This window comes from Cryptomeria japonica, chromosome 1 (genome assembly GCF_030272615.1).
Source record: "Cryptomeria japonica chromosome 1, Sugi_1.0, whole genome shotgun sequence".
Taxonomy (NCBI): domain Eukaryota; kingdom Viridiplantae; phylum Streptophyta; class Pinopsida; order Cupressales; family Cupressaceae; genus Cryptomeria; species Cryptomeria japonica.
The window spans coordinates 493158970-493173648 of NC_081405.1; the positions used below are offsets into that span (position 1 = coordinate 493158970).

General features: G+C 35.9%; 1 protein-coding gene across 1 annotated transcript; it reads right to left on the reverse strand.

Annotated features, from left to right (window-relative positions):
- Window positions 1–577: 577 nt before the first annotated feature.
- Window positions 578–2714, reverse strand: LOC131073491 (GDSL esterase/lipase At4g10955). Its single transcript, XM_058009924.2, has 2 exons — window positions 2434–2714; window positions 578–1929 (listed from the first exon to the last, which is right to left on the reverse strand). Exons 1-2 carry the CDS (start codon window positions 2556–2558, stop codon window positions 945–947), a joined length of 1110 nt encoding a protein of 369 aa, XP_057865907.1. The 5' UTR covers window positions 2559–2714; the 3' UTR covers window positions 578–944.
- Between the last annotated feature and the right edge of the window lie 11965 nt (window positions 2715–14679).

The window sequence follows — 14679 nt, forward strand, 5'->3', positions numbered from 1 at the left end:
GCTCTTGGCTATCGCATGTGCATCTGCATTCAATTTCTTTCCTTAGACTAAGGATGACTAGTACAACGAAACTCTCCCTTTCTTCGTTCGGATTCATGCTCGTGTGCCACGTTAATACACACAAGAATCATTATTCACAATCATTTAGTACCAAGAATTCATCGAACACATATTATATGTAGACCATTATCACACACACACACACACATAAAATTAACAGTAATTGCAATCTTTTAAATATATAAAGTATAAAGAAGTCTTAACTATAGTCTAAAAGTGGTATAAACTAAAGGACATCTAACTATAAAACATAAGACATTAGACAAACTCATCAAAGTCATATAATCAAACTTCAATTAACTACTTACTTTTAATATTGTTTGACTTAACAATTATCTTTATGATTTCAAATCTAGAAAGATCCAAATGACATCATGAAACAAAGTAATGTTCAATTCACATTTTCATTCCAATTCACATTTTACTTCAATAAGATCTGAATGAATGAATTAAAAAAAAAAAAAACATATTATGCCATAGATTTAGTCGTGAACGACAAGAATATTAGCCAGCTAACCATAAAAATGTTACGCACAATTATAATTATAAAGAAACAATTAAACCTTTATTTGGTACCAAATCAACTCGACCTTTTAAAAAATGGTCCTTGACAGATCCCACAATTATCATCGAAAGCGAATTGAATTTCCAAGATAATTAATTATTTCAAAATTCAACAATCGGACCGTTGCGTCCCCGCGCTCCAACGGAAAGAATGCAATCAATATCACTACCACAGCCATGATATCCTCTTATTAAATACAAAAAAATAAAATAAACGGTCACTAACGACTCAGACCTTTCTCTGCTTCACACGATACCCACTACAACGGTCCCTGAACAAAAAATCGCCATAACCATAATCATAATCCCAGAATCTCCCGTCATCTCCGGCTTTCCTTCAATTGAGGAGAAACACCCAAAGAACTGAGCTGCCTCTGTATCAATCTACTGCTATTAAGCCCCATCTGAAGCTCTGATTCAACCGACCACCATTGCTGCAAACCGTGCGCCTCCAAAAACTTCCTGGGCCCTTTCGACATAACATAAAGCTTCGCAACCACACTCTTCACCTCCTCACGCCCCTCAACCAACTTACCAGAATTCTCCTTATTCGACTCATCATTATAATAACAACAAATGTAATCACTGTCATTAACATAAAGATGCGGAACCCACTTTCGGAGCTCCTCGCAGACAACGGAAGAAGAAGAATCGTCGTCTTTTTCATCAAAACCCTCGCTCTTTTTCTTAGGCAAAATGGCGCGGGCCATGTCGACGGCGCCCTTCCACAAAAGCTCCATTTTTTCCCCGATGCTTCTGAGCCCCATGGCCAAAGAAACCGACGGCGGATTGAAAAGATGAGCTTCAACATAAATTTCTTCCTCAGCTAGGGCTTTTCCCACCTGCAAAACAAGCCCCGCCCCCAAAGAATGCCCCGTCATATATACATTTGCGCTTCCGTGCCGAGCAACGGCGTTCCTAACGACCTCCAAAGTGATTTTGAATCTACACGAGCCACGCAAATTTTCCGTGGTTAAAATTCGGAGGTCGTCTTCGATGTCTCTACGCATAGTCGGCCCCCGCAGGAGCGTTCCGCGCAGGGCCACGACCGCGCGTGGCGCTTTCCGTGGTCTTATGAGGAGCAGGTCGGAAAGAGCCGCGGAACGGTCCCATTCGAAAATGGCTCCAAACACAGAGCCATCTCTCTTGTCCACCAGCACTTCCGCCATTTTGTATTTGAAGGGCTCCCACCATTTCGGTGCCAGGGCCGCTTCTCCTTCTCGCTTTTCTTGCCTGTCCAGTTCCACCAGATACACTGCCTGAATAAAGCACGCCATTACTGTCCTCTTGTACTTCTCATCCCTCCTGAGATCACAAAAACAATGAATCAAAATCTTAATTTGCTTAGGGTTGTTTCATAAAAATCTGATGATAAGGAATCAAAATCTTTATTTGCTTAGGGTTGTTTCAAGAAAATTCTGAAAATGCGAAATCAAAATCTTTATTTGCTTCGGGCTGTTTAAAGAAAATCCGAAAATAAGAAATCAAAATCTTCATTTGCTTCGGACTGTTTTAAGAAAATCCGAAAATAAGAAATCAAAATCTTTATTTGCTTCGGGCTGTTTCAAGAAACTTTGAAAATAAGAAATCAAAATCTATATTTGCTACGGGTTGTTTAAAGAAAATCTGAAAATAAGAAATCAAAATCTCTATTTGCTTTGGGCTGTTTAAAGAAGAAAATCTGAAAATGGAACTCAAAAACTTTATTTGCTTCGGGCTGTTTGAAGAAAATTTGAAAATAAGAAATCAAAATCTATATTTGCTTCAGGCTGTTTCAAGAAAACCTAAAAGATAACTCATTTGCAGTACCAGCTAGAGTTGATTATGTCTCTCCAGGTTGGCTTTGATAGATTTCGAGGGCCCGAGACCTGGAAGTCGTCCGGATGCCCGCCATTAATGGGCTTCTCTTCTGAATCCTTGATCTCGCTGGCCATACTTTTTGTTTCGGCATATGCATCACAGAAACGGCCCGAATTTCAGCAGAGAGAGAGAGAGCTCTTCAAGAACGAAGGCACTTGGAGTTATATCTAATACGGTTTATGGGCTGTCTGCGCATCGAATAGGGATCTGCTTTGGCATATATCCGTTGAGACATATGCTTAAACATGATTATTTTACTAATAAATCCAGGCGTTGGTTTCGATGCTGTGTTAAGGAATCGAATAAATTTTAGACTTTAAAGCAACGGGCGAAAAGAATTAATAGGTCCAGAAGGATTCCACGCATGACCGTCTGTGAGAATGATTACCCCGAGAATAGCTCTTAAAATCCACGTTGCTTCTTTTATTATAAGGAATCAATACCTACTCCATGAACAAAAGAAGCATGCAAAGTCGAAACATAAAAAAAAAATTCTGGACTTTCTTTTTCTTCTTCATGCATCTTGAATCTTCTATTACTAGGAGTTGCAAGGGGATTTATATATATGGTAAACAATATAGGTACTCTACATAATCCAATTAATGGTTGTTCTCAAAATACAAAGTTGTCCATCCACCATCTTTCTAAATTATCATGAAGTGTTTTTTTTTCCAATGATTTGTATTGTAGGTTGTATTAATCCCAACCAATAGTATTTGTTGGAGCCAGAAAAATGTTGTTATCCACCTTCTATCGCCCATGCTGGTAAGAGTAGCATGTTATACAACGTTTTGTTGAAATGCATCTGATTTATATCATGTAAACCCTGTGAGGAATAAATTGTATGAGTACTTAAAACTGGACAAAATGAAAAAACAAGGGCTAATGAAACAGAAAGGCATTTACCTTGCAGAGCAAAAGGGTTTGTATTGTAGACGTGTATATCCATCTGATGTATATCATCTTAAATCTATGACAAATAAGTTGTATTAGGACTGTGTTATGAAATGGTAAATGTATTCAACGAGTGTAGAATAAACAGTGACAATGAGTTTGCAAATAATCTGAAAAATGTTACATACCTTGAAAGTAATGACATTGGTGAGTTGGATGGTGATCTCCATCAAAAGGTGAAATCTAAAAGCAGGGAGAACCTGAAAATGTTAATGCATGATAATGAGAGAATGTAATTAATGTTAAATTGAGTAATTTTAATGATATATAGTATATAGTATTGGCACTGTAGATAATTCAGTCAATGTTTTGGTTCTCAAAATAAGAATTTTATCTGAAAGAGAACTTATTCTAAATGGTTTGTATGTAGACATGTATATCCATCTGATGTATATCATCTTAAACCTGTGACAATCAAGTTGTATTAGGATTGTGTTATGAAATGGTAAATGTATTCAACAAGTGTAGAATAAACAGTGACAATCAGTTTGCAAATAATCTGAAAAAGGTTACATACCTTGAAAGTAATGACATTGGTGAGTTGGATGGTGATCTCCGTCGAAAGGTGAAATCTAAAAGCAAGAAAAACCTGAAAAATGTTAATGGATGATAATGAGAGAATGTAATTAATGTTAAATTGAGTAAATTTAATGATATATAGTATATAGTATTGGCACTATAGATAATTCAGTCAATGTTTTGGTTCTCAAAATAAAAATTTTATCACAAAGAGAACTTATTCTAAATAGTTTGTATGTAGACATGTATATCCATCTGATGTATATCATCTTAAACCTGTGACAAATAAGTTATATTAGGACTGTGTTATGAAATGGTAAATGTATTCAACAAGTGTAGAATATTAATGATTGTTATTGGGCACACTTACAAGTTTTACTGCTCGTGTATTGCGTTAATGTGCTTGTTTTGTTCTATAGGTTTCTTCGTTGGGTGCCATTTGAAACCTGTGATAAATAACTACATGATAGGAAATGTGGAATCATCAAAGCAACATAAACATTAGTCTAGTTCAATCACAAAAACTCAATTGCAATGATAACAATCCTAAAAACACTCAATAAAGACATGAAAACAAGACATCAATTCAAACGCAAACCATTGCAAACTTGAATGTCTCCTTCTTGTGGCTCCATTGTCCTTCTTTCTCCTTCAAATAGCTTTTGTTTGTGGATCTCACCTACTAGTGCATAAGCATGATGTGAAAGCAAGTAGACAAGACGAGACGACAGCATAAGGGTACTAGAAGCGTGATTGATTCGACCAGGGATCAGGGACCTTGATTGAAGAAATTCATCCAATTTATAGACAAATTGGAGAAAAGACCAGATTAGCATGAATTTGATTCAAATGGAAATTGCAAATCAAGAATGACAAACATGACAAATTATGACAAATTTGCACTTTCTATGCAAACAAAATTGATTGATTGATAATTTTGACAAAATTATGACAAATTTCTATGTCAAAATTGATTGATTGTCAATTATGACAAATTATGACAAGATTGAAATGTCATTCTCATGAAATTAGGAGAAAAATAGGAGAGAATTGAAATTAGGTGAATTAGAAATTAGGAAATTAGAAAATTGAGGAAATTAGGAATTAAGTGAAATTGGAAAAATTAGGTAAATTAATTAATAATTTTTCATTTATTAATTAATTCACAAAGAGGGAAGAATTAGTTAGCCAAACATTTAATTGTAAGAAGACTTAGGATAAATAAATAAATTATTTAACCTAGAGGGAGAAATGACAAACAAGGTTAAATAAATAAATCATGAAACCCTAGAAGATGAATTAGAAATGCAACAATGACAATTAGGTCTTGATTGAAGGATCGATTTGATCACGATTTTGACTTGATAAAAGACCAATGCTGATAAATGATTTGGTTGATAAATGCGCCAATTGATGAGGAACAATGACTAATTGATCCAAATTGACATGATTGAGAAAGACGACGATCGATGACAAATCGATCGCAGAATGACAAAATTGACAAGAACGAGGATCGATGACAAAATAGATTGCAAAATGACAAGATTGAAAATGACCACGATCGATGACAAATCAATCACAAGACGACAAGATTGAAAATGACTACGATCGATGACAAATCGATCTCAAGACGACAAGATTGAAAATGACAACGATCGATGACAAATCGATCACATGATGACAATATTGATAAGAGGACAAAACTCTAATTAGGATTGACGATGTCCAAAATGATGACAAATGAATTTGCACATTGATGCGACAAGATAAGATCGACCAAAATAATGACAAATATTGTTATTGACAAGACCAAATTCAAAAGCGAGACAAATGAAGAATGCGGAAGAAAGACTCGATGCTCACAAATGATAAAGACCAAGTGCAAATCATAGGAGAAATGTTAATGCGACGCAAAAACCCTAAAATAAGGCAATGCGCAAATGTTAAAGTACGACTCCACAAGCGTTGACCATTTTTAGACGTCTACAATAACAATGTATCAGAAAACAATTTTGGTAAATATTAGAAGATGTATATTTGCAAAGCAATAAAATAGTTGACAAAACAGTGGAAGATAGAGGTGTACCTGTTCTTGCAGAGTTTTCACATCTAAAAGGCTTCTTCAATTTTATATTGAATTTTATTGGTTACTTTTGATGTTGATCCTGCAAAGTGTGAATATTGTAATGCTTTGATACATTTGATAGAAGATATGCAGCATGTAAAATTGCAATGAAGTTGCGGTTTCCTTACCTGATTCTATTTGTTTTGAAAGTAAATTTCTGGTGTGATGTGTGAAAGCTTTAGCAAACGGTCCTCTTCCTTTTTCCTTAGAATGGTTGATGCAGCACCTTGCAACCTTGAGTACCTCTGGTAGGTGAAAGTCGGGTGAATCCACAGGTGGTTAATTGATTTCACTCTAGAAAGTGTTGTAAATGAAGGCCTTATTTCTCTATTTTTCCCGATGTCAACTATTGCAAAGTCTAGTGTCAGAACCTGTGATTTGTGAATAGTAATACCCCATGCCATTGCTAATGGAATTTGTGTGCGGTTTCCTCTAGTAATTGGTGATATGGGTACATGTTTGGATTTGTTGGATCCCATGATGGCCCAGTATAATGTTGGAAGAGAACCACCACATATTTTGGCAAATTAGGTGGTTTAGAACGTGCATCGTAGACAATCATTTTGATTTGACCCAAAGCACCATTAACAAGGCCAACTTCTATCCATAAATTTGCAATAAGCGTTACTTCCTGGTCTATAGAAAGAAGGAATTCAAATGAAATTTGTTCTTCTTGGTGTGTTTTCTTATCTCTTTGATGTGCAATGATTGTTGTTGCACGTGCAATGGGTGAGTGCAATTGTCTCAACATTTTTATGTTGTGTGTGGTTGAAGTTGCATTTGTTGCAAACAAATGCTTCTGTTCGTTGAAGTGATTATTCTGATCAAGAGTCAAAGCATGGGTTGACATCAGAAGGCTGCATAACATGCTAGTGTTACCAGCATGGGCAATGAAGAGAAGAGTGAAAGACATAATTTTTCAGGGTTGAACAAATAGTAACCCACAATATCCCTTGCATGTGTTTTTCTCTTCATAGTATTATTTCACGGTTGTTGCAACTGCCTTCAATGGCAGTGATTATATTGACGTGGTCACTGATAAATTTAGTGAACTGGGAAATGATGTGTTTAAGTTGTTGGGAACCTCCCGCAAAGCTTTACAATTTATAGAGTGTTCTCTCTAGCTTAAATTTTTCTATGGTCAATTATACCTATCAATCAAAACTATAATCTTGTGGGTGTTTACTTGGTTAGTTTTCCTTGTGCTTGATTTAAGAATCTAGTTGTTGGATTGAAGTTGAGATGTTGGCATGCCTCATGAATTAATTTTGGGTGTCTTATTAGAGTGTCTAGTCAGGAGTTGTTTGGTATAAACCTAACAAATTGAGAAATTTATAGGGTATTAGATTGTTTTAACTTCGGGGTTTATAATCTAGCAGCCATCTATTTATACAAGGGTTGCAAGGGAATTACAGGCTTAGGACGTGGTCTTATCTGATTTCTTTTAAGAGGGTTATGCTTTCCATGGAAGATCTGAGGATGAATTATGTGCTCATAAATAATTAGGAATTAGAGTCTTTGTTTAAGCCATAGATCAAACAAATCTTTGTCTGACTAAGATTTTTTTTCAGGTAATAACTATCAATACTTCGTTTATATGTAGAAATTTGTATTTTGAGCTTGGTGCTAGTACAAGCAATGGGTATTGTGCGGAATCTAAATTGGAATTCAACTGTTTACGTATACAGTCGATAAGAAATGACTTTCCAGTACCTGTTGTGCCTTGAATAATTAAACTTAATGGAGAAGAATACAAATTCTATTTAGCATGGGTTTTTATAATATCAAGTGCAGTAATTTGGTTTGCTGCGAGCTCATAGTTAGCAGGTGCATTTGAATGCAGGTTGGCAAGGATGTGGGCTGATTGGCTTTTCTCTGCCAAAATGAACTAAGATGCTTTTGTATGGATAATTTCATTAAGTATGGAAACACTCCAATTAAAATTAAGATCAAAATCATGTTTGCCAAGCATTTTAAGAGTAGCAACGTCAAAGCTATTTGATGCTCCCATCTGTGACAACAACTCCCATTCGTATAGATCTTGATCAGTAGATTGTGGAATGTCTTCTGATTGCAGGTCCTTGATATTTTATGTGGTCATGTATTTTTCAATGCCATTTACATGCCAACGGATGTAATTCGTGCTTTGAAGATGTTTCCAATTTATTAGAATTTCATCAGTTGAGCTACCTATGTGTAGAGGGATACTTCAGAATGGTTTGTACAAAAGCAATTAAGTCCAACAAAAACTTTCAAAAGTGGTGTCATCTTCTAAAGGTAAAGATTTTTATTGCGGGTACACATTTATAATTGCTAGTACCTTTCTTTTCATCCATTTACATGATTTATGTTGTTCAAAGTAACTATATTGCTGAGTTGAATGGAGAAAAGTTAGGTTTGCTAACTTTGATGGTCTTTTCATGTAATTAGAAATGAAATAAATTGATGTTTGTGATCCTTCATCACAACTTAATATACATTGGAAGATTCTTTTCCCAACATTGAGGGTCACAAACTGACGTGTGCAAGATATCAATGGGAGTTTAAGCAGCATGTGACAAGTTTCTTGAGCACTAATGTTCCTATCATCAACAATTCCCATCATGAATCTCTGGTATGCTAACAGGATTGTATCAACTGAATTTGTTGATCCAACAATGCGTTTTAACATGTCAGTATAACTTTCTGACTTGTGTTTAGTTTTGGATGCGTATTTTGAGATATATTGTAGAATTGCCTTTTTGGAGCACACTGCTTGACAATCAACATTAGCCCTCCATATGGCAAGTATCGTTGGGTTGTAAACATTGAGACGATTATCATTCCTTGTTGGCTTGTATGATGGGTTATTATTGTGGTCTAATGTCAATGAGGATTCAAGTTGTTCAGGCCAAGGAGCTTTGTACCGATATTCAAGTGTTGATTTTTTTGTTGCAAGCAGGTATACTCTGAACACTTTGTATGTCGTTGAACAACATTGACTAATTCAGTATAATCAATGGAAGGCTCAGATATGGATATGGTTTCTGTATTTGAAACACACGGATCTGAAATGGCAGGCATATATTGCCTGTTCAAGCGATCCTCTTCAGTGCATGGATCCATGTTGTGATGTACTAGTCAAAGTAGTGCTTAACTGCTTGGATGCTTGCATGGTCTGACCAATCAAGGTTGTCAATATTAGGTGCTTGTGGCAACCAAAGAAAGCCATGAATATGGGCAGATCCTCGGTGTTGCCATTCATATCTGTACCAGTGGTCAGTAGCATTCAGCTGTTTGACAATGAATTCATCACGAAAGATTTGAAATCTTAAGTGCAAGTATAAAGCTATTATATCTGGATTATTTACTAAATTTTCAATAGACTGTCTTCTGTTGTGGTGCACAGTACTTGAATATTTTTTTGGGAACAACTTATGCAGGTCAGGCCATTTTGTATCAGCTGAGCTTAAGGTAAAGAACAACGTAGGTGCGCCTAAATGTTCTATCATTGTTGGAAGGTCTCTCTGAGATTTGCTCCAAAATGCATGTGTACCGCACAACGAGGCAACCTATCACATGATATGATTTGGTAATTCATTTGAGGGTGTATTCTGCTAGTATTCTTGTAGACCATGAAGATTGAGTGGAAGAGAATCTTCTAGATTAGTCTTAATGAAAACAACAGCTGATTGTTGAGATCGATGTCTCATCATAAGGTTGTAGATATAATATCTAAAATGAACATGTTGTCCAAATCTTTGATCATAATATTTGATCAAGTGCAAAGCATATTCATGTAAATGTACATGCCTTGCTCTATCTTGTAGTGGTAAAGCCATTCCATTAGGGAAGAGTGTCAGGAATGCCATTGAAAGGAGGCCTTCTGTATTGTACTCATTGACCAATGATGTACTAATTTGTGGCCAAGGAACAAAATTGTTGTTGGTATTATCTAGATGCGGGATTGTTTTTATGGCATCAAGTTCGGGTATTGATGATGGAAGTTGTGGAATGAATGAAGAAGAGTTTTCTACTATTTTCTTCATTGTTAATGTTCGCCATAGTAGGAATATCTTGTACAAAATCTTTTTGAGGTGAAGGTATTGAATGCAAAAGCTCTGAAATGTCAGTGTTATGCTCTGGTAATAGTTGTACTGCATCTAAATCAATGACAACATCTTTGTTGTATTGGTCATGTTTTATTTTTTAAGTCAATGCATTCATCACGCAAAATCTATTGACGTAACAGTCATAAGTTAATCCTTGTAGATTAGTTCTACGAACAATAAGGATTTCTAAATGTTGAATTTGGCGGGGTAATGATAATGCAATTTCTGAAATATCTTGTGGGAAGTTAATTGTGTGTCTAGAATACTTATATTGTCCTCCCCTTGCATGTGTAACTTGCAAAATAGGGGCAATCCTTGCTATGAGCATTTCTTATACTTGAGAAAGAGTTTAAAATAGAAGGTTGCTCACCTGGGTCCATATTGTTTGATAATGAGAAATGGTGGAGGCCTTTTTCAGTAGAACATCTCATGCACACAAGTACATGGTTGATTTTTTTAATTGTCATGCCCACATACTTTTCTTTACAAATAGTACATGCCTTTGTGACCTCCAACATATCAATTCTTTTTCAAAAATTAGATAATGCATGTAGAAATGAAGGTGTCTTCAGGGCGAGTTTAGGAGCAGTAGAATGTGTTTGACACACATTAGTTTGCTCAAGGTCATTTCTTTCTGTTTGTAATAAATTTTGTGAGTTACTATCAGATCTTTGTAGTGCATGACGCTTCAATTGGCGTTTGTTGGAGATATTCCCTCTATTCTTTGCATAGTAAGTTCTATTGGTTGATTTTCTCCTCCATTTGATAGCATTGCCTTCTTGAGTGGAAGGCTCAATAGATATCTAATATTTGGAAGAGAATAGAGGCATGTTAGAATTTTCATAAGCGAAGAGAGAAAGCATTGAAGTATGTATTAAGAATGAATGGGAATTGAAAATTGCCTAATCTATGTTTAAGTTTTTTTTGGTTTAGTTTGGTGATGGTCAGTTTGTTGCAATATGCATATGCACATATATATATATATATATATATATATATATAATTATACATACAAATAGATGTATATATATGTGTGTGTGTGTGCAGATGTATATATACATGTTAATGAAGTATGTGAATACCTGTATACATAGATATGCACATATATAAATACACGTGTGTATATATATATATATATATATAAAATTACATAACTTTATGTTTGTTAGTATATACATGTTTGGTCGACTAATTTTTAGAAACGTATGCATTTCGTAAATTGGTTTTCTGATGTTTAATTGAATCTATACTGATCTTTTGTGTAGTTTTGTTGTTGTCATTTAGTCATTATATGTGTACAGATGTATATATACATGTCAATGAAGTATGTGAATACTTCTATACATAGATATGCACATATATAAATACCGGTGTATATGTGTAAAATTATATAACTCTGTGTTTGTTAGTATATACATGGCTGGTCGAGTAATTTTTAGAAACGTATGGGTTTTGTAAATTGGTTTATTGAATCTGTACTGTTCTTTTGTGTAGACTTGTTGTTGTTATTGACTTCCTTTTTCAAAGACATTATTGAAATATACGTATGCACCTATATAGTAATTTTTGATATATACAGATGTATGTATATATACATATCAATCAAATATGTGAAAATCTATTTATATAGATATGCACATATATAACTACACGTGTATATATATATAATTATATAACTGCGAATAATTATAGTGTTGTATACCTATACAAATAGATATACAAAATATAAATGTGTGTGTGTGTGTGTGTGTGTGTGTGTGTGTGTGTGAAGAGGGGAAAAGACTTGTGAGGTGGATTAGATAGCAAATACACAAATCAAACATATAATCATATGGAATCCAAAGACATAATTTGAAATGCTCAAAACAAGGACAAATGCATATACCTCACAAACCAATACCTTCTCCTTCGGATGGAGTTTGATGAAGTGAAGGCGCCCTTGGATGATGCTCCACTTGATGTGCTCCTCTTGCTTGTATGATGTGGATGGCTCTCCAATGTTGTGCACAATATGAAATGGATTTTAGGAGGATGATATGGATAAAATGATCAAGTGTGGATGAGACATGATTTGGACATGATAAGGTTGCTAAGATGATTTCCTAGGCTCAAAAGGGCAGCATAAGATTACTAAACTTGGAGATGAAGAATAAAGCGGTGGAATCCTCAATTTATAGCAAGAGGAGAGGAAAAATGGATGGCTAGGATGGATTCAAGATGAAGGGCTAGGATTGTTTGTGAGCTCCCACAAGGCCCAAGAGAGGGTGTGGAGACCAAGAGATATGCCTTAAAGACATTTCTTGTCTCCAAACTCCTCAAGGTACATTGGGAATACTTCCCAAGGTACCTTGAGAAGAGCAAGGTGCATTGGGAAGACTTCCCAATGTGCCTTGAGAGGAGCAAGGGATGTGACATTCCTTGAAGAATGGGGAGGGGGAATTTAAAATTCTCCAAAAGGGATAATCATGGGGATTGGAGGAATAAGAAAGAATTAAAAATTTCTTGGGAGAGGAGATGCCTAGAGGATTGTGAGATTTTGAAAATCTCACATTCACTTAGGAAAAGAGCATTAAAAGCTAGTGGTTGGATGGAAGGGACAAGGGGTTGACTATGTGGCTAATCATGATGATTAGCCACTAGCAACTCATTAAGAGGGGATTAGAGGAAAAATTAGGTGGGATAGGATTTGTAGGAGGATTTGACTAGGAGAGAGAATGAGTGGAGGGAATTAAAAATTTGAAGAATAATGTTAAGTGGGTTTAGGGAGTTTCTAGAAGACTTTATTAGGTTAATGATGAATTAAGAAGATGATTTGTAGGAATCATGTAGGTTGACTAATTAATTGAAATTAATTAGACAAGAGGAAGATTTGTGAGGATTTAACTTTTTAGAAGAATAAAGAAAGGGATTGATTTATTAAATAAATCAGTCACATACTATAGTGACAATATTAATTATATTTAATTAATGTTGAGGAGAATTTGAATTAACATAATTAATTAATTAATTACGCGAGGAATTAAAATAATTAAAAATAATTATTTTTAAGTGTCTACATTTTGCCCCTCTTTGAAGCGAGGTGTGATGACGCGTTGATTCAAAGAATAATCTAATTGTTTGATTCGATTGATAAGATCTAGATTCAGTCTGGTTTCAAGAAGGATTCATCATGTATAAGATAAAGATGATCAAAGCGTCTGGTTTCAAGAAGGATACATCCTGTATAAGACATGATTGATCACAATGTCTGGTTTCAGGAAGGATTCATCCTGTATAAGACATGATCAGAGCATCTGGTTTCAGGAAGGATTCATCCTGTATAAGACATGATCAAAGTGTCTGGTTTCAGGAAGGATTCATCCTGTATAAGACATGATTGATCACAACATTTGGTTTCAGGAAGGATTCATCCTGTATAAGACATTATCAGAGCGTCTGGTTTCAGGAAGGATTCATCATGTATGAGACATGATTGATCACAACGTCTAGTTTCAGGAAGGATTCATCCTGTATAAGACATGATCAGAGCGCCTGGTTTCAGGAAGGATCCATCCTGTATAAGACATGATTGATCACAACATCTGGTTTCAAGAAGGATTCATCCTGTATAAGACATGATCGATCACAACATCTGGCTTCAAGAAGGATTCATCTTGTATAAGACATGATCAGAGCGTCTGGTTTCAGGAAGGATTCATCCTGTATAAGACATGATCTGAATCAGAATTAATTAAAAATAACTAAAATAATTATTTTTAAGTGTCTACATTTTGTCGGTGTGTAGAAGATAGAAGGAGAAAAGGATGCCCCAACGTAAAGCATGGGAGGTGTATGCCCCCTCGGGAATTTTTTCGAAAAAGGATGAATTTTTTTTTTGAAAAAAAAGAGGAAGAAGAATTAGGGTGGAAGGGATAAATGAGGAAAAAAAATGAAGTAGTCATGAAGAATTTGGAAAGAAGAATAGGAGATGTGAGACTACAGAGGAGAATGCGCCCTCACGGGGGCCCATATAAGCCACAACAGACCCAATGAGGGGTCATTGTCACACACAAGCCTTGGAGCCACTCCGAGCGAAGAAGGAGAGAAGGAGAGATGGATCGCATTCCAGTTCATGATCATCACGTGGAGAGGATCCGACGATTCGATCGACCGAGGAGCTATGGAGCACCGATGAGTAGGTCTATCCCTCATTTGAAATTTTTTATTTTAGGTAATTTTTAGGGCTAGAAATAGGGGTCAAGCTTAGGCGAGACGCTTGTGTTGATTGTTGTTTTAGCGCGCGCGCTCCTAGAATAGCACGAGCGTTCGTGATTAGTGCGGGCGCTCACTAGGAGCTGGTTAGGGTAGGGGAATTTGGGAGGGCTATGGGGGGACCAACGCGAGTGCTCGCGCTTCAATGCGGGTGCCCAAGGGATTACACAGGCGCTCACATTGATGGGTTTGGAAGGGAAAAACAGAGGAAAGGGGGAGCTCTGTTGGCGCGAGCACCTACCAAATGGCGTGTGC

Coding starts and splice junctions, on each gene's coding strand:
- LOC131073491 (XM_058009924.2), bottom strand. CDS start 2,558: ATGGCCAGCGAGATCAAGGATTCAGAAGAGAAGCCCATTAATGGCGGG. Junction 1,930..2,433: donor GACATAATCAACTCTAGCTG/GTACTGCAAATG, acceptor TTGTGATCTCAG/GAGGGATGAGAAGTACAAGA.